The sequence below is a fragment of the Pseudochaenichthys georgianus genome, chromosome 8 (genome assembly GCF_902827115.2).
Source record: "Pseudochaenichthys georgianus chromosome 8, fPseGeo1.2, whole genome shotgun sequence".
Taxonomy (NCBI): domain Eukaryota; kingdom Metazoa; phylum Chordata; class Actinopteri; order Perciformes; family Channichthyidae; genus Pseudochaenichthys; species Pseudochaenichthys georgianus.
Genome location: NC_047510.2, coordinates 19,276,539 through 19,299,358, shown reverse-complemented (window position 1 = coordinate 19,299,358; position 22,820 = coordinate 19,276,539). Strand labels below are relative to the sequence as shown.

Below are 22,820 nucleotides of genomic sequence, written 5' to 3'. Positions count from 1 at the left end.
CGAGGGGTGGCGGTGTTTTGGGGCAACGAAGAGAGCTACCGCGGGTAACGTAATATCCCCATGATCTGAACTGTTATTACCTGCAGTAGATGCAGTGTTACTGCTGGCGATAAGGGCTGGTTGTTTTAACCATTTTCTGATGTCCATCATTGACTGCGCAGCGGCACAGGTCACGCGCACCTGATATAATAACGTTACTTACCGTTTAAATTGACCAAATAAATGCAGCAGACAATGTTATTTAACCACAATTACAATTTATTTTATTTCAACTATATTCTTCTTCTTATTATTATTACTACTACTATTATTATTATTATTATTATTATTATTGTTATTATATATGTAATATTTTTCACTTTTAATTAAAACAATTTTTTTTTACTTTTTTTTTTTTCACTTTTAATTTTTCAAATGAGGGTGCATAACAACTCAACTGAGGGTGCAATGCACCCTTATGCACCCCCGTAGAACCGGGCCTGCATGGAGGGAGGTGGCAGAGACAGTGGGTGAAACTGGTAGGTTTTCGCCTGTTTGGGGAGTTTATATATATATTGCTCCCATAAAATCCCCGGGGTTTTTTGCTTTGTATGTCGGGGGCGGGAGATTCATGTGATTGGTTGTTGGTCGTGTTGCTTGAATAAAATCCCCAAGCTCCAAGCTTTTTTTGACGCTCCGACACGCCCAGCTTCAAGCTTTTTTGACGCCTGTAGTGTGTACGGGCCGTTACAGTTTAGGAACTGGGGCAGTTACTATACGCAGTGTAGGCGGAGCCGTGACGTCATCTTCAATGAGAGCCCCAGAAAAACAACACAGCCGTTAGCTCTTAGCACTCAGGGCTCACAGCTCTTCATATCTGTTCAGAAACTAGACAAAAGTTAAACAAGTACAAACCACAGACTGCCTGTGTCATGGTGAATACAGTCGCTGGTTTATTTATGTCTGTATAGGCCGTTGTTGTGAGTGTGGACGGTCGGAGCATATATAACGTTAGCTTAGCCAAGCTCCATTTAGAAAACAAGCATTTTAAAAGGGTTTTTCGCCTGCCGTCTGTCTGCAGACTTGTCAAAGCATTAATTCATGGTTTTTACTAACCGGTATCAGTATGTTGTTAGTTCGGCATCATTTTAAAACGTGTATTACAATTAAATCACGGTCAAATATGTTCATTTTGTTGTAGTTGTAGCCCCCTTGCCAGCGATTCTCTCTCTAGTTTAGCATACTCCGCCCGACTCAGCCTGGTTGTTCCTGGCCCTAGAACCACGATTTAGTCGGGCCAGAAAAAAGGTGATAAAGTAGCCCCGGGCCAAAACTAGTCCAAGTGGAAACGCAACCAAAAACGGGCCCCGCATGGCTCGGCATGCTTCAAGCGAGCTACCCGCTGCAGTGGAAACGCGCCATAAGAGTTAGACCTAATACACTTAGCTAGTTTATCTACTCTGGAACTAGTTATACATATGTGTATTCTTTACTGTCGGGTCTAGTGGCGGCCGGCCCATAGGGGCGCCCCCCCTCTTCCCACATGTTTGATTGTCATTAAAATAAAAATTATATTTCCAAAAAATATTTTTATTTTTATTTTTAAAGAACAAGGTAAATATTATATAGTTGGTATCAGTAAAATGTATAATCTACAATAAAATCTCGTTTAAAATTGTTTTACGATGTCTAAAGTTACTGATAAGTCACATGTTTCCTGGCTGGCCGCAGCGTGTATCATTACCCTCTCTCGTCCGGGCGGTAGAAAGGAGCCCTCAGCCAGAGCAGCAGCAGCCAACAAGCTGACTGTTGCTATCTGTAAACTATGCCGCCGAAACATAATTTCAGCCAATCAGCGTCGTCAGATCTGATGCAAAAGGGCGCCCTGTCAGCGTCCTGGCCTGTGTGTCTGTGAGTTGTTTGGACTCGTATCCAAGGTGACGCTACAGTAGTTGTCTGCAGGTGGAGACTCCGGTGCTAGTGGATCGCCGGAGCTGTAGATTAACATGTACATGCTTATTGTAGTTGTAAGGGCAATGCCTGTAGCACCATGGAGCATATGTGTGGGCTGGACCTGTATTTTACAGGAAAGGAGTGAGCAGAGGGTGGAGTTGTCGATTCTTGTTCAGTTTTCATCTTCCTCACCCTCACTTTGAGTTGTGTGCGCTACTAAAGAGACGCGCTACCATGGAAACCAAACAATGGTGTAGCTGTATTAAAGTCCGAGTGGAAACAGTCGTGAGCAAATCTGATTTTGTCAGAAATCGGGAGAAATGCGGGAGTTTCCCACGAAAATCGAGAGGGTTGGCAAGTATGACACACATACACAATGTTCGTATTTAGTCTCCTGATTTTAAATGGGAATTCAATGATTTGAGTCTTCCCAAAGCACCAGTGTTCTGCAGTTTGTGTGGGCCTACTGTACTGTTGCACAGGAAGATTCATAGCTAACCACACTGAAGATTATGGATTATCTCATATTTTTAAACCTCAATTTGTCCCCCCCGCCCTCCCCTCTAACATCACCAGAAGTCATAATTTAAGGGGTAATTTCTCAAAAAATTAGGACCGACCTAGTATGGTTTTGTCACCATTTCCATAGCCCCACCAATAATATTTTCCACCAGCCGCCACTGGTCGGGTCACTTATTACAGGTTCAGGGAGCTGCACGAGCCTGACGGGCTGTCAGGAGAGGGAGAGGAAAAGAGAGCACCCCGTTTATTGTTCCCATTTTATTATCCAGAATTACTGTAAAACTTTGGATAAAGTAGTTAATCTACTATTAGTAGTTTGTTTAAATGCATTATTTATGTTGTTTTTTTCATTAACATAAAATAAATCTCACGTACCCCCTGCAGTACTCCAACGTACCCCTAGGGGTCCACGTACCCCCATTTGAGAACCACTGCTCCAAGTCATAGTATTTTTTTATTTAGTGCCATCTGGTGGTATTGTAGAATGGAACTGAAGTGATTTATTTTGGCAGGCTTCTTCATTAAACCAGTTGCTTATGACACATTTGAGGAGGCCTTTTTTTTGGGTAAGAACAACATAAATCACAAACAACAATAAATCACTGCAAAAGGGTAACTTTATTGAAGAAAACAGAAAGCCAGCAAACAAGCTGGTTTAAAAAAGTCTACATTGTATATTCAACTAATTGAAATTCATCATCCTTTTAAAGATCAGTGGTCTCACTTGCAGGTTGTTTGTATGACACATTATAACCTGAAGCAGCTACAACATCTTTTCATAAAGGCTGTCATTGCACAGGGCTCAACCTATGGGCTCAACCCATCTCCTCACTGCTGGAACACACCGGTTCACCGTTCACAACATACCACACCTCATTGTAGCTGTTAAACATCTTCTTTGGACTGCAAGAAACAAATGCACACACAATACATTTATGGCAAAATATAAAAACATTAACACAAGTTTTTCTCTCATCAACAATTTTCTTTTTGGTTATCACTAAGAAAATGAGGGAGATTTCTTTACCTGTTATATCCAACAGCATAGTTGTGGTCTTTTTCATAGTTTGCACCCGCCGAGTCTAGGTCAGAGGACAGAGCATACGCTTCGCTTTTGTAGAGGAAGCTCGACATCAATCCTTTATAGCTCCGTACATACACCTTCATTGCGTCCATGTGACCGATCTTCACCTGCAAGAAAGCAACAATGTTTTATTATCTGCTGAAGCTGACAGATAACTCACATAATTAGTTCTCAAGAAAATATGATTTTTATTTTTCTCCAATGTTTTTTGACATAAAGGCTTACCTTCCTATCATTAGGTCTGGGGGGATTGGCCTGATGTTCAGCGGGCATCAAGAAACTCATTGTGTATATATACTTTTTCATACCGAATATAGAAAAAGATGACTTGTCCTCAGCGATGTTTATGATAACAGGAGCTGTCATTTCAATGCCGAAGTCTGAAGGTAAGCACCATAAAAATACAAGTGTTATTTTTTAAAGAAATGTCACAAAGTAAATGCATAAAAAAACCCTAAATATTAGGGCTTATACATCAGATAAACTATTTCTGCTCTCTAGAACAACTCAATATTGTAATTATAATGTCAGGAAAAAAAACATTTCAATTGTAGCTGCACCACATATTGAAACACAGTAGTACTATCTTTTATACTATCTTCCTGGCAAACATAATGATTAAAACTTATGAAAACATTTTACTCTTTACATTACACTCTCATCCATCTATTTAAATGCTAATGAATGTTCTCTGTAATGCTTAACATCTGTATTGTATTCAAATGTTGTGCTGTTTTGATTTTCTGTTTTGAGTCTTCTCTTTCAATAAAACATTAAATAAAAAAGATAAATAACCACCACTGATGTAGTTAAACAGTCTGCGGAATAATGGGAAGATTGCAAAGTCCATGAAATAGCTTTTCTCTTCAGTCCAAACCCATGTCACATTGCCATAGTCACGGACCTGAGAGGCAAACACAAAGAAAAGGGAGTGGGCTTTGAAAACAATTTGCACCTCAAATATGAACTGGTTTGTCTTTGCACACTTGCCTCATATTCATCAGTCTTACAAATGGAATCAAACAGCAGACACTGTTCGGTCTCAGAGCAGAAGTCAAGTTCAGAGGAGCTCCTGTGTATTGACAAAGACATTTAAAAAAAAAATGCAGACATCAGGGAATATACTGTACAATAAACAGTATGAAGTGTTCTTGTCAACTAGATTTAGGACAGTTTTATTTAATGTATAAAATATAGCAGTAATAAACTTTGTCGGGATCTGAGTAAAGTCTTTTTTTAATCTGTAACTGAAGTGAAATGCAGGCAAGAATCTACAAACATGAGGATTCAATTCAGGTTTCTTACCCAATCCTGGCCTCAGCCGTTAGCACCAACAGGAAGCCAACAAGTCCTGAAATGTAAATCCTAGAACACACAAACAATATTTTCCAAAATAGTGAACAAGCAATTGTTGTGCATTTGAAAGTTTTCATAGCATTTCAAATGAGTTCATACACTTGGAAATACTATGCATTGATTTTCATGTAAGACATCTGAACAATAAAAGTATACTTACATCATAGCAGAGTGTTGGGTGCTGTGCTCCTGAAGTTGGATACTGAGAGTCTGGTCCAAAGCATCCTTTTATTCCAACCCTGGTTATGAAAGGAGAACTGGCCACTCCCTGAACCCCTAACGCAAACCAGACGACAGATGTTCACAACCAATGGAAACGCAAAGCAGAAAACTGGGAATAATTATGAAACAGAGACACACTAGGCTGCACGTGTCATTTATATCACACATTTTTTACTAACAATTTAGATTATCTTAAGGGAGATTTAGTTTAGACTCCTCTGTGACAGGGGGTGAACACATTTCCAATGTTTAACACTACCCAACACAACAGCACTGCAACAAATACATGACTTTGAAAGATTAGTTTGTTCCGACAGCCAGTGACAGGTGAAGATATTACTGTCTTAAAACAATAATAATATCAGCTAAAAGCGCCAATGTATCGTTGGGTGATATTTGTGTGCATGTGGGTCAATGTGTGCAACATGACTGTAGGAGCGTAGGTGAGACAGGTTATCTTAGTCTGGCTGGCTTCATATAGGTTCTACACCTTTGACTTCAATTTGATCTCTTACTCTGGAAAGTATATAATAGACAATTGTATGCTTAAAGTCATTTGCTGTCTTTGTGCAAACCTCAACAGTAAACTTCAAACAGAATATCGAAGGTAAAATGCAAAAATAAACATTCTGAACTATTTATTGACCGTTTTTTAGATGTAATTTGTTGGTCGTTGTTGAAGTGTGGTCCCATGTCCCCACTGGTCATCACAATACACTAGCACATACACTCAGTGGTCACTTACTAAGTACACTTTTGGTCCAATGCAAACCTGTTTTTCAATCACTGTCTTTTTACTAGTTGGTGGTTCAAGTTTCATCTCTCAATGAATGAAATGAGGGAAATGCCTTGTTCCCATGCCGTATTATTTACCACCATATTGTACAAAATGTCTTAAACAACCCTGGACACACAACAACAGAAACAAATAACTGGGTTGGACAGAAACTATGTAAGATTCATGTAACATAAGAAGTCTGAACATTGCATCTTTTGTGATAGATTTCTGTACCCTGGAGTTTCTCCCCATTTCAAACAAATGCATTCTACCACAAGACAAAAGGTTGAATCTCGCTCATACGTTTAAAAGATAAGAGAGTTTTGGTGCACGACATAGAAGAAAACTGTGTGCTGTTGATACATCTTTATTTCAAAACTAAAAAGAAGATGTTTAAAAGAAAGAAATACTAAAGCAAAACCAACTGGTAAATTGGCAAAGAAGAAGACGTTCTTGTTTAATAGAATTATTGAAATTATCATATTCACCTGAATACCTTAAGGTCTCATATTTGACCTTTGGTTTTTGAAATAAAGAAAAATAAAGAAATCGGTACAAATAAATAATGTGTTATTAAGTGAATCTAAAAACTGCTGGTATGGAACTTTTACAGGGCAGTAACTAAATGCTGCAATAGTTTGCTGTCACTAGGTCTGAAGGACATAACAACATAATTAAGAATTTTAAGAAAACAGTAGATTTTTCATCAAATATGTTATGGAAATACTAAAATCCATAAAACAAACTTCTTTGAATTGGATTTTTAATGTTTTTTTATTTGATCAGATTTTTTTATCATAACTTCTTTCATTGAAAAGTATAATTTTCAATAGTTTCCATTTCATGTTACAAAGTGAAACATCACTGGACGAATTGTATTTTAGTGTTTTGTCAGCCTTTGCAGGTACGACGCTGGACGATTAGGCCACAACTATTTTAATTGGATTTGAGTGATTTTGCAACATTTTATTGAAAATTCAGCATTTTTCTAAATAAAAAGTCTTGGTTTTTTTGTCAATAGCTTTCAGGTCATGTGACCAAGAGACTCCTAATGAATACAGCATTGTTCTACTACACTGGAAGTCAGGACATTTATATTATTGGATGTTATTTCCTTTAAATATTTTTTCCATCAACATAAATGTAGAAGCATTAACATTAGGAGACCTTTGATGTGTTTCTTGTAGAACCTTACTTTATGACAGGGAAGTTATTGAATACGTTTGTAGGCCTATGTCTTTTCAACGTTGCACTTTCTGTACGTTTCCCTCTCCACAGGCTGCATCATAATTGTAAAGCTCCTTAAGGGAGAAAATTATAACCTTCTACATAAACACTAAATGGGGTAACCTGAGTAGAACCGAATGAAAGGATTTCCTCTCATGAGAAAGCATATAGGAGGACATGGTAAGCCCGCCCTTAGGCCAGCTCTCACGCATTCTCAGTTTAACACACGCTAGATGTAAAGCAAACCTGTGTGAACGGTAGCCTGCCAAATGAACTTACAGTAGACTGTTAGTTATTACAGTTACTATAACAAACCTCACCTGGTTCTTGAACAGCTAGCTAGAGAACACAAATCAAATTTAATGTGATTGTTTCACCGCGACGACAGTTTTTGATTGTTTTATTTTGATAGTTGTTACCGGAAATATCCATCTGGTGTTGTGGAAATAACGGGTAACCTGTGTGTTTAGTGCCCTCAAGTGGTCACATTGAAGAACTGCAACACTAAAACAAACAATCCCTTCACCATGTTCTATTTCGTATATGGCTTCGCCCTCTAAGGCTATCCCTCTGCGCCCCCGCGCAGCACTGAAACACTTGTAGTCCACGCCCACCCGCTAGGTGGGCCCCACCCTCGGGCCTCCTTCCGGTATAAATAGGAAGGTGGCCCGGCAATCTGCTCCCTCTTTTCTTCAGCAACCAGCAGTTTACTGAAGCACGAGAAAGCAACAGCATGAGCAATAAAGAGGCCCAATCCCAAACCACGCCCTACACCCTACCCCTACGTTTGCGCGTTCGCGCGGAGGGTCCGCCACATTGAGGGCTGTTCCAAAGCAACGAGTGTGGAGCGGTGTGGAGGGGGAGTGGGCTATCAAGCCCTCAAACAGCGAGTCTGCAGTGGTGCTGACTTGAGACCGGTCTCTACCTGACCGGAGTCACGCTGTGTGTGTGTGTGTGTGTGTGTGTGTGTGTGTGTGTGTGTGTGTGTGTGTGTGTGTGTGTGTGTGTGTGTGTGTGTGTGTGTGTGTGTGTGTGTGTGTGTGTGTGTGTCCGTCAGGAAACAAGCTGTTTACAAGTAGTTCCAGCAAACATCCGCTGATAAACTGCGATGTTAACAACCTCATGATAACCTAATATGTTTTTAACTGAGGATCAAACCTGTGTTTAGTCTAGAAAAAGGTACATGTGTGCATTTTATTATAAAGTTGTGTATATTTACAGACCGTTGCAAAAACTAAGAAGCTTATAAACATCAGGTTTAAAACTAAAAGAGCTTTGAAACACAATGAAAGATGTTTGGAGTTTTATTTGAGTTATTCATTTAAACTTTTTGTCTATGCTGATTTGAAACCGTTGTTACAGTTACGGCTTTTCCTGTTTGTGCCGGAGAGAGGGGAGGCCGTCCCAAAGCTTGCTGCTGTGTTTACTCCCTCAATCTGACAGGAGGGAGCCTCGTTGAGCTGCGAGTGTGGCTCCAGACGGAGTTCACTCCCGTCACGGAGGGGTAGGGTCGAGGGAGTGGTTTGGGATTGGGCCAGAGTGTGTCCGTATGTGCCCTTCGTGCAATACAGGCTACATTATGAGCTATGTTTTGCATCCGATATGCGCAGCCTGTCTGGGGCCAGAGCACGCGGACGCGGCTCTCAGCCAGCAGGTCGCATGTCCTCAAGACGTCTGGGGTGGGCAGGTGCCCATCCAGGACAGCCTGTTTATGGAGGCGAGTGGGGGGCAGGAGTCGGACGACTCCTTCCCCGCCTCCATCCAGGGCTCGCCATGCGGCTCTCCCCTTCCCCCTCTTCCCCGGACGGGGGAGACGGGGTCGGAGCGAGAGTCAGAGGTGGCGGTCGAGCACGTGGTCCCCTTCTCCGTGGCCACGGCGCTACCGGCATTGGGAGGCATCATGCTGGAGCTGCCGGAAATAATCGGCAAGGCAGCAGCATGTAGAGGTCTCCCCGTTCCACGAGTACGGGAGGTTTTCCCAACCACCCCCGCTCTGGAACCGAGCTTAACGGCATTGTTCGGGGTAAGACAGGCCAACTTGGTCGCCGGACGGCGCCCTATGTTGGCCGACCCCAAGGACCAGTATGTCGCCCGCCAGGCTGACCGGGCGCACCAGTGTGCGTTCCAGGCGTCAGCAGCGGCAAACAACATCGCTTTGACCAAATCGGTGGTGACGTTGGTGACGTTGGTCGAGCGATCCACCACCGTGGTTCCAGAGGAGTCGGAGGAGATCGCTAAGGGGCCAGCACGGCGCTCACGCTGTGCGCAGCCGTGGCGGTGTCCCAGGCGAGGATTACGGCATGGATGACACAGATCCAGCGTCACCTCTGGTTACAGCAGGCAGCGGTCACAGAGCCAGTCAGGAAGGTCTTACTGGACGCTCCGATCAGCTGGGAAGGGCTGTTCGGGCCCCAGTTCCTGACCATGGTTGATTCCATGAAGGCGGCTTCGGAGCAGGCGGAGGACATCCGCCAGCACGTCGGTTGGCTCCAGCCAGCGGTGAAGCAGCAGCGACACCAGCGGCAGCAGCAGCAGCCAACCCGGCGGCAGACGGACAGACACCAGCAGCAACAGCAGCCGAGGCGTCAGAATCGTCCGTCAGCGGCGGCTGGGGCACCGACCCGCACCTCCAGGGCACCGTCCCGCACCGACGAAGGCTGCCTATGACCTGTCGGTTAATAGCCAGCCGGGTTCGGTACAAAAGCCTGCGCTATTTAATCTATCGATTAATAAGCTGCGGAGCACAATAATTACACCAACTGCCTCCAATCTGATGATTAGTAGGCGGCATGGTTCGCGACAGATTTCTGATGGTTATGACTCTTCGGTTATTAAACCACAGACAGTCGCGGCATTCTTCTGTCCGAGATACGCCACCTATACACGGTCATAATAAGCCCATGAGAGCAGTGGTAACGCCTCATGTGGATATTACTGCACACACCTCCATCCATCCTCTGAGCGTGTACACGTCTCATGATGCGAGGCGGAGTGATACGCAGCGTGTGGAGGCCTCCGCACAGCCCTTGGGTTGTCTCGAGGGCTTTGGAGTGGCTCGTCGTCATGACAACCACAACACATCTCGAACAGGCGCGCCCGCTGTCAGAGTGTTTCTCGGCGTGGCAGCGCCTGTGTTTGATGGACGGATGGATGCACAGGCTGATCAGCAGAGGGTACACCCTGCAGTTCGCCTCCACCCCCCCACAGTTCAAAGGGATACAGGTGACATGCCTAACATCCCGAGAACAGTGTCTTGCGCTCCAAGCAGAGCTACGGGAACTCCTGTTGAAAGAGACTATTTCCAGGGTTCCCCAGGAGGAAGAGAATCAGGGGTATTACTCCCGCTATTTTCTTATCCCGAAAAAAACAGGGGGAATGAGACCCACTTACTTCCATGTGCCATCATTCCAAAACACAGGAAATTCCTGAGGTTTTCATTCCAGGGAATAGGCCGTCTGACGTTCGGCTATTCCCTGGCTCCTCGTACTTTTTCAAAGTGTGTAGAGACGGCGCTGCAGCCGCTACACAGAGGAGGAATGAGAGTACTTTTTACCTGGACGACCTGCTGCTGCTGGCTCGCTCCAGGGAGGAAGCGGCTTTACAGACGGTATACTCATATCGCATCTGTCAAAGCTGGGTTTTCATGATCAACTGGGAAAAGAGCTGTCCTGTTCCAGCCCAGAGTATTGTTTACCTGGGGGTGGAATTGAACTCAGCCGCATGAGAGCACGACTCTCACGGCAGAGAGTGGAAACGCTGACAGCTCTCCTTCAACGTGTCATACCACGCAGCGTGGTGACGCGGGAAAAGTCCCAACGTCCTGTCAGAGGGGGTTCCCCTGGGCAGAGTTACGTCACACATCTCGGTGTTCACAGACGCATCTCTCTCAGGGTGGGGAGGAACGTGCATGTCACATGTTTTTCCACATAAGTGTGCTGGAATTGATCTCCTTACGGAGAATAATTCAGCACTTTGCCCCGTTGCTGCGGAATCAGCATGGGTTGATTCGCACAGACAACAAAGCCGCGGCGGCCTACAGGGCAGGACACACACCGCCACTCATCCCCTGAGCGTGTACACGCCTCATGATGACAGCCGGAGTGAAACGCAGCGTGTGGAGGCTTCGTCACAGCCCTTTCGCCTCACGGGAGGCTGCGTGCCCCAGCGGCAGCGCCCGCAGCGCCACGGCGTCAGGGCTCGCTGCAGAATTCTGCTAGTTTTAACCTATCGGTTAATAAACTTCAACTGTCAGCACACAGACTGGGGTTACAACTACACAACACCTAATGGAGTGGCGCTGAGTGAATGGGCCTCCAACACTGATGCACTGCTGCTGTATGACCCCAAGGAGCCTCCAACCTTCTTCTCTGCACGCTGGAACACCTCCACCAACCCGGACCTGGCCTTCGCCACATGCCACAGTAACGACCCGATACCGGTGAGACGCGTCCTGGACAGGTTTCCCCGCTCACATCACCGACCATCCATCATTAAAGTCCCATCACTGGTGGAACCGGTACCAGGGAAACCCGTCAAGCGATGGAACTTCCGAAAGGCCAACTGGGAGTCGTATGCTGAGGAGACTGAAAGAATGTCAGCTGGCCTGCCAGACCCAGGCACAGCCGACCTGGATACGGCCTATGCAGCCTATTGCCAGGTCCTCCTGGGTGCGGCAAAGAAGTCCATCCCACGTGGCTATAACAGGAATTACATCCCGGGTTGGGACGAGGAATGCAGCCACCTTCTGTGTGACCACCAGAGGGCTAGCTCCAGAGAAGAGGTGGATGTGACTGCAGCAGCACTGCTCAAGAAGCTAGATATCACCCGCAGGGCCAGATGGACAGAGGTCGTTGAATCAATCGACTTCACCCATTCTAGTCGCAAGGCGTGGCAGACCATCAACCAGCTCACAGGCAGAAATACAACACCCCACAGCTGCCCAGTCACAGCAAACGCCATCGCATCCCAGCTCATGAAGAACGGCCGCTTCCCGGATGCTGACAAAGCCTTTGCCCGACTGACATCGCGTGAGGTGTCTTGCATCTCGGGAGCGGCCAGTGTCGATTCCAACCTCTCGGGAGAATTCACAGCAGAGGAACTCAGTGAGGCCATGAGCAAGCTCAAGCCAGGCAAATCCCCTGGCCGTGACAACATCCACCCGGAGTTCGTCATCCACCAGAGCTCAACAACATCTGGCTGGCTCTGTGCTTTCTACACATCATGCTACCAGAGATTAAAGCTCCCAAAGACTTGGCGCCGTGCCTCTGTCATAGCTCTGCCAAAGCCAAATAAATCTGCAGAAGACCCCAAGTCATACAGACCAATCTCATTGCTCTGTGTCCCATTTAAGATCTTGGAGAGGATGATCCATAGCCGCATCGAGCCAGTGGTGGACTCCCAGCTCCCACGGGAACAAGCTGGTTTCCGTCGTGGAAGATCAACAGCAGACCAGGTAACACTACTCTGCCAGGACATCGAGGACAGCTTCCAGGCCAATGAGAAAGCTGGGGTAGTGTATTTGGATCTGACTGCTGCATATGACACTGTGTGGCTCCGGGGACTCCACCTGAAGCTGCTGAGGACAATACCGGACCGCCACATGGTGAAGTTCATCATGGAGACTCTTTCCAACCGTAGCTTTATCCTCCAGACCAGCAATGGCCAGTGCAGTAGGCTCAGAAGACTGAAGAACGGGGTACCGCAGGGGTCTGTTCTCTCGCCGATGCTGTTCAATATTTACATCCACGACCTACCTGATACAACATCCAGAAAGTATGGCTACGCAGACGATCTTGCCATCATGCTGAGCCGACCAACGTGGAAGGCGATGGAAGAGGGTCTTAACGAAGACATGGGCACACTAGTAGCATACCTCCGAAGGTGGCGCCTACAGCTCAGCATCGGGAAAACAGTCGCAGCGGCATACCACCTTAGCACCAGAGAAGCCAAGAGGGAACTTGAGGTGCGCGTTGACAACAAATGTCTGGAGGTCCAGCAAGCCCCGAAGTATCTTGGAGTGCGTCTGGATCGGACATTGTCCTTTAATAAACACCTGGAAGAAGTCAAGGCCAAGGTGACATCCAGGGTCGCGCTGATCCGCCGCCTCGCTGGAACAACCTGGGGAGCCTCCGCTAAGACGCTGCGAATATCCACTCAAGCCCTGGTCTTCTCTGCAGCCGAATACTGCGCCCCAGTCTGGAGCAGAAGCCCTCATGCGAAAAAGGTCGACGTGGCTATCAATACCTCCCTTCGAATAATAACTGGATGCTTAAAGCCTACCCCTGTGTCCCTCTTGCCAGTCCTTGCGGGAATAGCACCGGCCGGCCTCCGACGGGAGGCTGCCACCCTCGCCCTGGCCAGGAAGGCACAAAAGTATGACTGGCACATCCTGCACCACACCACAATAACTCCAGCACCTCCAAACAGACTCAAGTCCCGCCACCCCTACAACATAGCAGCTCAAGAGATGCTCAACTCCACCTCTGAGGACATCTCCAGAGATGCATGGTTGGCAGCAGCTTGGAAGCAGGAGTGGGTGTCAGCCGGGCCCTCCCGAATCCACCGTTACATCTGGGACCCAGGAGATGGCACCATTGGAGGAGACGACCTACCGCGCCGGCAGTGGACCACTCTAAACCGTCTACGAACTGGGGTCGGTCGCTTTAAAACCACGATGAAGACGTGGGGCTTGGCGGACAGTGCGGCATGCGAGTGCGGTGACCCTGAGCAGACCGCTGTCCATATAATCACCATCTGCCCCTTATATAGACCACCCTCGGAAGCCAGCCTCTTCGACCTAGGACCAGAGATGCGGGCATGGCTACACGACACAGAGTTGGACATATAACGTTATACTAAAGAAGAAGAAACTGCAGAGATCGCTAATTAAGCCGGCTGCCACTAATCTGTTGATTAAAGGGAAATGGAAACACTTTTCAAACTGCTTTCCATGCGACAATATTACCATTAGGAAATGTATTTATCTAGTCTATTTCCAATGTAAACGATCGAGATACGCGAATTTACTTTTTGAAATACGTGCCTAATGACCATGGGCGCTTCCATTGCTCCGGGACTTTCCCAGTGACGTCACTGACTGTGTACGGCTTCCTGGGCCAAAGCTCAATAACAAACAACATGGCGTGCAATGCACCAGTAGTTTACATTACAAGAAAACGGTCGTCGTCAGGAGTTTATTGTATTGCCCCAGGCTGCACAAATGGATTTTATACAAAGAAGGAAGAAGTACATTTCCATAGGCTGCCACTAAAGGATGAGAAGCTGCTCAAAGTCCAGTCTGGATGCCTGGTTCAATACAAAACATTGGATTTGAAGCCAGGATCTGTTCCCACAATATTCGATTTCTCAACGTATGCAGTCGGGAACACCGACCGTCCCAGCACGTCGGCCGCGCAAGACAATGACAGTGTCAACAAACGTGAAGTTCGAGCCACCAAACGAGTTGCTTCAGCTGCCGAGAGAGAGGTAAATATTGCAGCACTACCAGATTACTAGCTCACACATGTATTTACTGACACAGTGTGACCTTATTAATTAACGCAATCGCGTCCAAACTAAATGGTAGCTATTATTATGACGCACAATAGAGAATTGGGGGTGTTCTATAGCTCAACTAATTAAACTGGCATACACACGCTCATCTGTCGAAAACAGCCCTAAAAGGGCTAGTATTGCTATTGATGGATGGTATTGCAGGACCCAGAGCGCACGGAGCACAGAGCGGACAGCAGATAACGGAATTGCAGTTGTATTGCTTATAGATTATCAGAACATTTCAAAGGGGACACAGCCCCATTGGATATTAACCTATGGATTAACTACATCATCGTTTTTATCGTTGTAATGCCATTGAAGACCAGTTTAGACCAGACAATGAGGAAGGTAAACCGTTAGCCTGGCGTATGTTAGTACCTAGCGCCACTTGTTTTGATGTACGTTTTTGTGGATAACCTCGCGAGTTTGTATCTTCCAGTGTTGAGGTGGGCACCGTTAGATTCTGTGTCTCCTTGCGATCATAAACGATGTGTTGGATGTGCGGCTAGGATAAGTAATAAGGGAGCTATCGGTGCAGTAATAGGTTAGCATTTTCGCTCGGGGCTAATTCAGAGGCTCACTGTTAGCATTGTGTTTTTTTAATTTTTTTATTCCGGATCGTATGCCACTCTATTCGACCGAATAGGTTCATAAGCATAGGCCATGGGATGCCTGGTAACTGTAGATGCTTCCACATCAATGTCATCTCCCGACGAATAGTCAAATTCATCGTTCAAAACGTCGATCTCATTGCAAAATTCCTCCATGCTGCCATATCTGCTACGTTGTGTTGACTTCCGGTGGAGCGAAAACACAGCCAGTGACGTCACCATTTGGGACTCCCCTAATGGCGGCGGCCTGGTCCCGGAATTCCCCACCCGGCCGGCGGATAATTAATTTTCTTTTGGCGAGTAATATCATATACAATAAATATTACGATCAATATCCATTGTAAAATGAATAAACTACCGGAATATTATAACTGTAATTGGTGTTTCCTTTCCCCTTTAAGTAGACAGCAGGGCTCGCTGCAGACGCCTGCCGGTTGTAACCCCTGTTAATAACCTACAGAGCTCGCAGTATTCCTCTGTCCGAGATACGCCTCGTACACACGGCCTTAATAAACACGGCCTTAATAAACACGGCCTTAATAAACACATGAACGCCGTTACTTATAACGCTTCATGTGGGCAGCACTGCACACACCTCCATCCATCCCCTGAGCGTGTACGCGCCTCATGATGAGAGTCGGAGTGAGACGCACCGTGTGGAGGCCCCCGCCTTGGGTTGCCTCACGGGCAGCAGCGGAAAGGGCTCTGGCGTGGCTCGTCACCATGACGACCAAAAACACATCTCGAGCACGTGCGCCCGCTCTCAGAGTGGCAGCGCGCGGGTCTGATGGACAGATGGATGAGCAGGCTGATCAGCAGAGGAGACGTCCTGCAGTTCGCCTCTCCCCCCCACAGTTCAATGGGATACAGGAAACACTCCTGTCCTCCCAGAAGCTATGTCTTGCGCTCCAATCCGAGCCGCTGGGACTCCTGTTGGAACTCCTGTTGGAACAGGATATCTCCAGGGTTCCTCAAAGGGAGGAAAATCAGGGGTTTTCACTCCCGTTATTTTTCTAATCCCGAAAAAGACTGGGGCAATGAGACATCCTCGATCTGTCAGTATTCCACATGCTGACGATCAAACAGGTGCTGGAATGTGTTCACCAGGACGACTGGTTCACTTCCACCTGAAGGATGCATACTTCCACCTGAAGGATGCACACTTCCACCTGAAGGATGCATACTTCCACCTGAAGGATGCATACTTCCACGTACCCCTCATCCCGAAACACAGGAAATTCCTGCGTTTCTCATTTCAGGGAATATCAGACCAGACAATCGTCTGTAGAGAAGGCTGGAGCCACTACACAGAGGAGGGATGAGAGTGTGGTTTCCTCTGGACGACCTGCTATTTGCTGGCTCGCTCCAGGGAGGAAGTGGCTTTCCAGACGGTACATCTCGTATCGCATCTGTCAAGCCTGGGTTTCATAAGAAATTGGAAGAAGATAAACTCAGCCAGCAGAGCGCGGCTCTCGCGGCAGCGAGTGGAGGAACTGACAGCTCTCCTCAAGCACGTCACAACCCACACAGCCCTCTCCGTGACGCAGCTGCTCGGCGTTGGCGTCAGCTGGTCACTGATGATCCCCCGGGGTCTCTTCCAACAGGGGGACACTCCAGAGGTGGTTCATTCGCTGCAGAAGCCTGCTGTTTTAAACCTATTGGTTTATAAACTGCAGAGCTCGCGGCATTCCTCTGTCCCAGATATGCCTCCTACACACGGTCACAATAAATCCACGAGCACCGTTATAACGCCTCGTGTGGACAGCATACACATACCTCTCATCCTCTGGGCGTGTACGCGCCGCATGATGAGAGACAGAGTGAAATGCAGCGTGTGGAAACTCCCTCGCAGCCCTTTGCGTAAAAGTGTGAGGCGGTGTCGCAGGCGTATGTCTCGGTAGAGCCCCGGAGAACATGCGCACTCCACCAGAGGAATTCCTCCTCCACGGCTTTGCACGGAGGAATGTCAGTGGAAGATATTTGCACGGCTGCATCTTGGTCTTCCCCCTGTTCATTTATTCAATTGTATTTGAGGGATGTTTCCCTTTCCTCTATGACGCACCCCGTATTGGGTGTCCTGTCAGAGTGAGTGACGTCAGGGAGCCAACTGAGCGCCTCTCTCCTGCCTCTCGGCACACAGAGAGCGGCCTTTTCCCCTCGTAGGAGAGGGATGTTCCCCTTCCTCTAATACACTTCGTACGAAGTGTCTGATTAGAGTGAGTAACATCAGGGAGCCAACTGAGCGCCTCTCTCCTGCCTCTCGGCACACAGAGAACGGCCTTTTCCCCTCGTAGCAGAGGGATGTTCCCCTTCCTCTAATACACTTCGTACGAAGTGTCTGATTAGAGTGAGTAACGTCAGGGAGCCAGCTGAGCGCCTCTCTCCTGCCTCTCGGCACACAGAGAGCGGCCTTTTCCCCTCGTAGGAGAGGGATGTTCCTCTAATACACTTCATACGAAGTGTCTGGTCAGAGTGAGTAAGTCAGGGATCCAGCTGAGCGCTCTCCTACCTGGCTGGCACGGAGAGAGCGGCTGTTCCCCCTCTATGATAAGGTGGGACCTTCGTCTCTACTTCTCACAGCGGTCGGTATGTATTGTCCCAGCCTTCACCCCGTCAGGAAAACAGGTATGTTTGCTATGTTCCAGGGACGGGGAGGTGCCATTACGCATGGCACAACAGGCAGGGATGTGTTATTGAGCAGGTGTGTCTGTGCTTCTAGTGCTGGACGGACCCAGTCGGGCGCAGACTACATCATGCTTCGCCCTTAACCCAATAGCGATAGCCTTAGAGGGCGAAGCCATATACGAAATAGAACTGGGGTTACCTACTGTAACCCAGCTTCTATGAGTAATGGCGCAGCCCTCTAAGCGCTGGGCCCCACTGGCTCCACGAATAGCTGAAGAAAAGTTATATTGTATGGCAGCAGATTGCCGGGCCACCTTCCTATTTATACCGGAAGGAGGCCCGAGGGTGGGGCCCACCTAGCGGGTGGGCGTGGACTACAAGTGTTTCAGTGCTGCGCGGGGGCGCAGAGGGATAACCCAATAGCGATAGCCTTAGAGGGCTGCGCCATTACTCATAGAAGCTGGGTTACAGTAGGTAACCCCAGTTATGCATAATGCACTGCACACATTATCCGATTCCCTTACATAACGCATTTGTGAATGGATCATTTGTTTTGAGGCAGACTGATTATTAGAAACAGAAATGTTATTGTAAATGTTGGCGTCTGCTTGACTTTTGAAAGTGTACTATTTATTCGTGGCTTACTGCTTCCCTGGGGACACAATGGAGAACGGCAAATAAAGTTTGTTAGGATACTACAGAAAAGACTTCCGGCAAATACTTTCAAAAAGAAAATGTCAAATTTGAAACGCAATTCAAAACTGTAATGTAGTCCTACAGACACAGATTATTAATGTTACCAATGCTAACGGTACTGTATTACTAATACACTTTGTCATCAAACCGCAGTAAACCGAAATGACACATCATGTAACAAATGGATGAATTAAATTAAGATAGACATTTTTTGATTAAGTCATTTGTGAACTTACTCTTTCTTATATTAAAATAAATAAATAATAACAATACTTTCTGTTATTAGCTATTTTGAGAACTACAACGGTTAAAGAACCAATTTCAAAGAACTACAACTCCCACATACTGAGCCGAGTGACCAATTTCAGTAGCCTAATCGCTGGGTTTATGTAGCCTCCTGTCCCGCTGTGATTTGCTTGGGTTCCTCCTCCCTTAATTCTGCATCAACATTATTTATCGACCAGCTAGTTTTGTAGCCTACAGTCTTTATTTCCCATTTCTGCTGCTGTGGAGGACGCTGCACGCTCTACAGGTTGGTAGACTTCAACACCAAAGCAGAACCACAGGCCTCTGAACTATTCCCATCACAACCTTATTGTATATTGTATAATCTGTGTTGTTACTTTAAATCTACTGTTGGTGATAATTTACTATCATGGCTTTTTTTGCTTTTTTTATGCCATTTTACATCACAACTTCTCTTTATGACATACTATAATCTGAATTTTTTTAAAGAGATGCTATTTTACCTTTTATGACTTACTATACTATGATTTTTTAAATATAATTATTATATGAAATTTAAATGAAATATATGTAATTCTTCTCTTGGCATTCTTACGACTTTAAAAAATAAATAAAACCCATAATGAATTTTTAATTAGATTTTATGACATGCTTAAGACTATTACGCCTTTTAGAAATAACATGTTATACTATTTTGACCCACTTACTATGAAATTCTAATGGCATACGCCTATACTATAATAGAACATTTTTCAATTACTTTTTAATGAATTACTATACAATTGGCATTACTGAACACATACAAAGACATAGCACTACATATTTTTTCACATTAGCTATGCAAAGGTTTGCTTAGCTAGAATGTATTTTATTAGACTTAATCTAACAACTTCAGCGTGAATGCCTATAGACCTGGAACTTCCTACCCATAAACGTTAACATTTATACAACCTAAACATGAGAAATTCCAACATTCATTACATTCATCACTTATTAGGGTTTATATTTAGTTATCGTGTTGTGAATCTCATGACTCTTCACACTCAGTGATTTTTCCTGTTAACGGGTTCAAGCGTGAATGAAAGGCCACAGTGGAAGAATTACTAAACTTGCTGTTGTAGCAGCTACAAATTCCAGTATGCGTAAATCAGATTAGAGTTAATTTAATCGCTGAACACATACCAAAGTAGCCCTATAGTGGTACCATACATTGGAAGGTTAGCATTTCACATCAAGTGATTCCCTCTCAGGGCCGAAATAGCTACCTATATTTTAGAAGATGTACTAGAAAACTGCACTTTGTGATGGTTCAGTTTTCCTTTTTATGTGAGGTAAATAGCCAAATCAAAAACATCAATTTAAAACATATAGATTTGATAACACATCACAGAGGAAAAAGACCACCTATTTTGGGACCAGTTTTCACTGATCATACAGGAAAATAACGACGATAAACAAAAAAACGAGAGACACTAATTGTTCCACGTACATTATTGTCATTATATCATAGTCAAATAAAGCTGCTGCATTTAGTGCAATTTGAGCCTACAATGCTGTGTGAATTTTTATCAGATAAAAAAAAATGATAATAATTAAGTACATGACTTGACTTAGCATGTTTGAATTGTTATTACAAAATAAAATGTTATTGTCCAGATTGTACATGATGATGATGATGATGATGATGATGATGATGATGATGATGATGATGATGATGATGATGGGATTCTCTTTCAGTGATCATCGAGCCATGGGAACCAGGAGGGTGCTGGTGACTGGCTGCTCCTCAGGCATTGGCTTGGCTGTGGCTGCACGGCTGGCCAAAGATGAGCTCAGATGGTTTAAAGGTCAGCCTTTCACTCTCATTAACAAGAAAAAAAGTAGACGATAGAATGAACTATTAAAGCTACTTACAGCAAGTGTTTTCATTTGTTATCTGAGGCAGTGGTTGCCACAATGAGGGATCTTGGGAAACGAGGGCCCTTGGAGAAAGCGGCAGGTGACTCCTTAAACGAAACCTTGGAAATCAAACAGTTAGATGCCTGTTCTGAATCCTCCATCAGAGAGTGTGTCAACAGCCTGCCGGACAGACGGGTGGATGTTCTTGGTCTGTCTCATTTAATTCACATTCTCATAGACACGTTTTTTAATCTCTCCAAAGTATGACGTTAAATACTCTGCTGTTATAGTGAACAATGCTGGTCTTGGTATGATTGGACCTCTGGAGTGCCAAAGCATTGATGCCATGAAGGAGCTCTTTGACACAAATTTCTTTGGCCTGGCACGTCTGGTGAAAGAGGTCTTACCTGACATGAAGCGGAGGCAGAGCGGCCATATTGTCGTGATGAGCAGCGTCATGGGAACACAGGGTGCGTTTGTTTGTGTCCCTGAAATTGCACAGAAGCTTATTAAAAAAGAATTAGGAGCTTGTTAACTTGTGCCCTTATGTTTCTACACAGGACTTCTTTTCAATGACGTTTATTCAGCCTCCAAATTTGCTGTGGAAGGATTTTGCGAAAGTCTGGCAGTGCAAGCGTTGAAGTTTAACATCAAGTGATTGCATTACAAGTCTTGAAAACTGTATCAGCTTTAACAACATAATGCAGTCACCCCACAACTAAAACTTAAGTAACATCACAATATGACTCATTGACTGTAATGTAACTCTTTTATTTACATCTCTGTCACAAGGACGACTCTAGTGGAACCTGGCCCTGTTGTGACAGAGTTTGAAAGGGTGTATGAAGACGCTGAGAGTATGGATCTTTCAGGGACGGATAAGGAGACCGCCAAAATCTTTCGTGAAATTTACCTGCCATACTCTAAAAAGATTTTTGCCTCATTAGGCCAGACACCAGAGGAAGTAGCTGAGGCAAGTGATGACATTTATTTTTCTATTTCAGATTAGAAGTCATTAAGAATGAGTGGTTTTGCAAGTCCAAATGCATAATAACCCTAACCCTCCAGTGTTAAAATATGTGTCTCTTTTCTCTAGCAAACCGTTAAAGTGATCACAGACAAGGAACCCCCTCTGCGCCACCAGACAAACCGCCTGTACATGCCCATGACTGCACTGAAGCACGCTGATCCCACAGGACGTCTGCCTCTGGATTCCTTCTATAAGATGACCTTTAAACATGACAAAGTGTTCAATGCTACTCTAGCGATGCTGCACTTACTGAAGAGAATAGGAGGGAAGAAATAAAGATTTTATGGCCAGGTTGTATAGACTATACAAGGAGACAGTTATAGTAATACAACTTGTCACAGATTTTTAAATATAACTTTTAACTGTAGGATAATGATATGTATTAACAAGAAGTTTATATGATAAATATGTACAATAACTAATTTACCTCCTTTATTGTTTTTATGTAATTTGTTTTGTTTTAAATGTTTCTATTGGTTTTTACAGGTAAACTTGAGAAAATCATATCGTTATGAAAAAATGAATACAAATTTTGGTGTACAAATTATTTGACAAAATACGATTTGGCGTAATCGATTGTCTGGAGATCAGATAGGTGTACATTCATCTTTGTGGCAATATATTAGACAGTAGCTTGCGATAGAGTTTAAAATCACGGAAATATTAATTCTAACATTTTTTGTCAATATAATGCACTCAAATGGCTTAAATTGGATTTCAAACATTGTGTATTAACATCAGTCCCAAATACAGCATTTATTGTGCGGCTTTTGTGTTGGACAGAGAATGTTACATTTCAGACTATAAAAATATGAAATAATTAATCATCTAACTGCATTTTGAGTTGTATTTACATAACTATTATAATGATGACCTGAATTAATGATCAACTGATCACTGAAAACCAGAACACAAAAAATGTAGTTCCCTATAGTTTTATTGTCAGTAACTTTACAACTTTTGACTGTAGAAAGAACACCGTGGAAAGCTTTTAGCTTTTAGTATTTCAAACTACCTTTTTAAACAAGTATAGAAATT

At 44.9% G+C, this 22,820-nt stretch overlaps 2 protein-coding genes across 2 annotated transcripts; one reads left to right on the top strand and one right to left on the bottom strand.

Moving 5' to 3' along the window:
• Positions 1 to 3,072: 3,072 nt before the first annotated feature.
• soul5 (heme-binding protein soul5) lies at positions 3,073 to 7,528 on the bottom strand. Its single transcript, XM_034088603.1, has 8 exons — positions 7,442 to 7,528; positions 5,055 to 5,170; positions 4,844 to 4,903; positions 4,529 to 4,610; positions 4,337 to 4,442; positions 3,764 to 3,918; positions 3,482 to 3,645; positions 3,073 to 3,357 (listed from the first exon to the last, which is right to left on the bottom strand). Exons 2-8 carry the CDS (start codon positions 5,057 to 5,059, stop codon positions 3,270 to 3,272), a joined length of 660 nt encoding a protein of 219 aa, XP_033944494.1. The 5' UTR covers positions 5,060 to 5,170; positions 7,442 to 7,528; the 3' UTR covers positions 3,073 to 3,269.
• A 13,075-nt stretch (positions 7,529 to 20,603) lies between these two features.
• Positions 20,604 to 22,077, top strand: LOC117450689 (retinol dehydrogenase 8). Its single transcript, XM_034088598.1, has 6 exons — positions 20,604 to 20,700; positions 20,799 to 20,960; positions 21,043 to 21,222; positions 21,313 to 21,406; positions 21,545 to 21,725; positions 21,849 to 22,077. Exons 1-6 carry the CDS (start codon positions 20,604 to 20,606, stop codon positions 22,056 to 22,058), a joined length of 924 nt encoding a protein of 307 aa, XP_033944489.1. The 3' UTR covers positions 22,059 to 22,077.
• Positions 22,078 to 22,820: the final 743 nt, after the last annotated feature.

Bases quoted from the DNA above. Each gene is read 5' to 3' on its own strand.
- soul5 (XM_034088603.1), bottom strand. The intron at 4,611-4,843 runs GTAAGAAACCTG...GTCAATACACAG, and splicing joins ACGGCTGAGGCCAGGATTGG to GAGCTCCTCTGAACTTGACT. The intron at 4,443-4,528 runs GCAAGTGTGCAA...TTTGCCTCTCAG, and splicing joins GTAAGACTGATGAATATGAG to GTCCGTGACTATGGCAATGT.
- LOC117450689 (XM_034088598.1), top strand. From the start codon at position 20,604: ATGGGAACCAGGAGGGTGCTGGTGACTGGCTGCTCCTCAGGCATTGGC. The intron at 20,961-21,042 runs GTCTGTCTCATT...CTGCTGTTATAG, and splicing joins CAGACGGGTGGATGTTCTTG to TGAACAATGCTGGTCTTGGT. The intron at 21,407-21,544 runs GTGATTGCATTA...CTCTGTCACAAG, and splicing joins GCGTTGAAGTTTAACATCAA to GACGACTCTAGTGGAACCTG.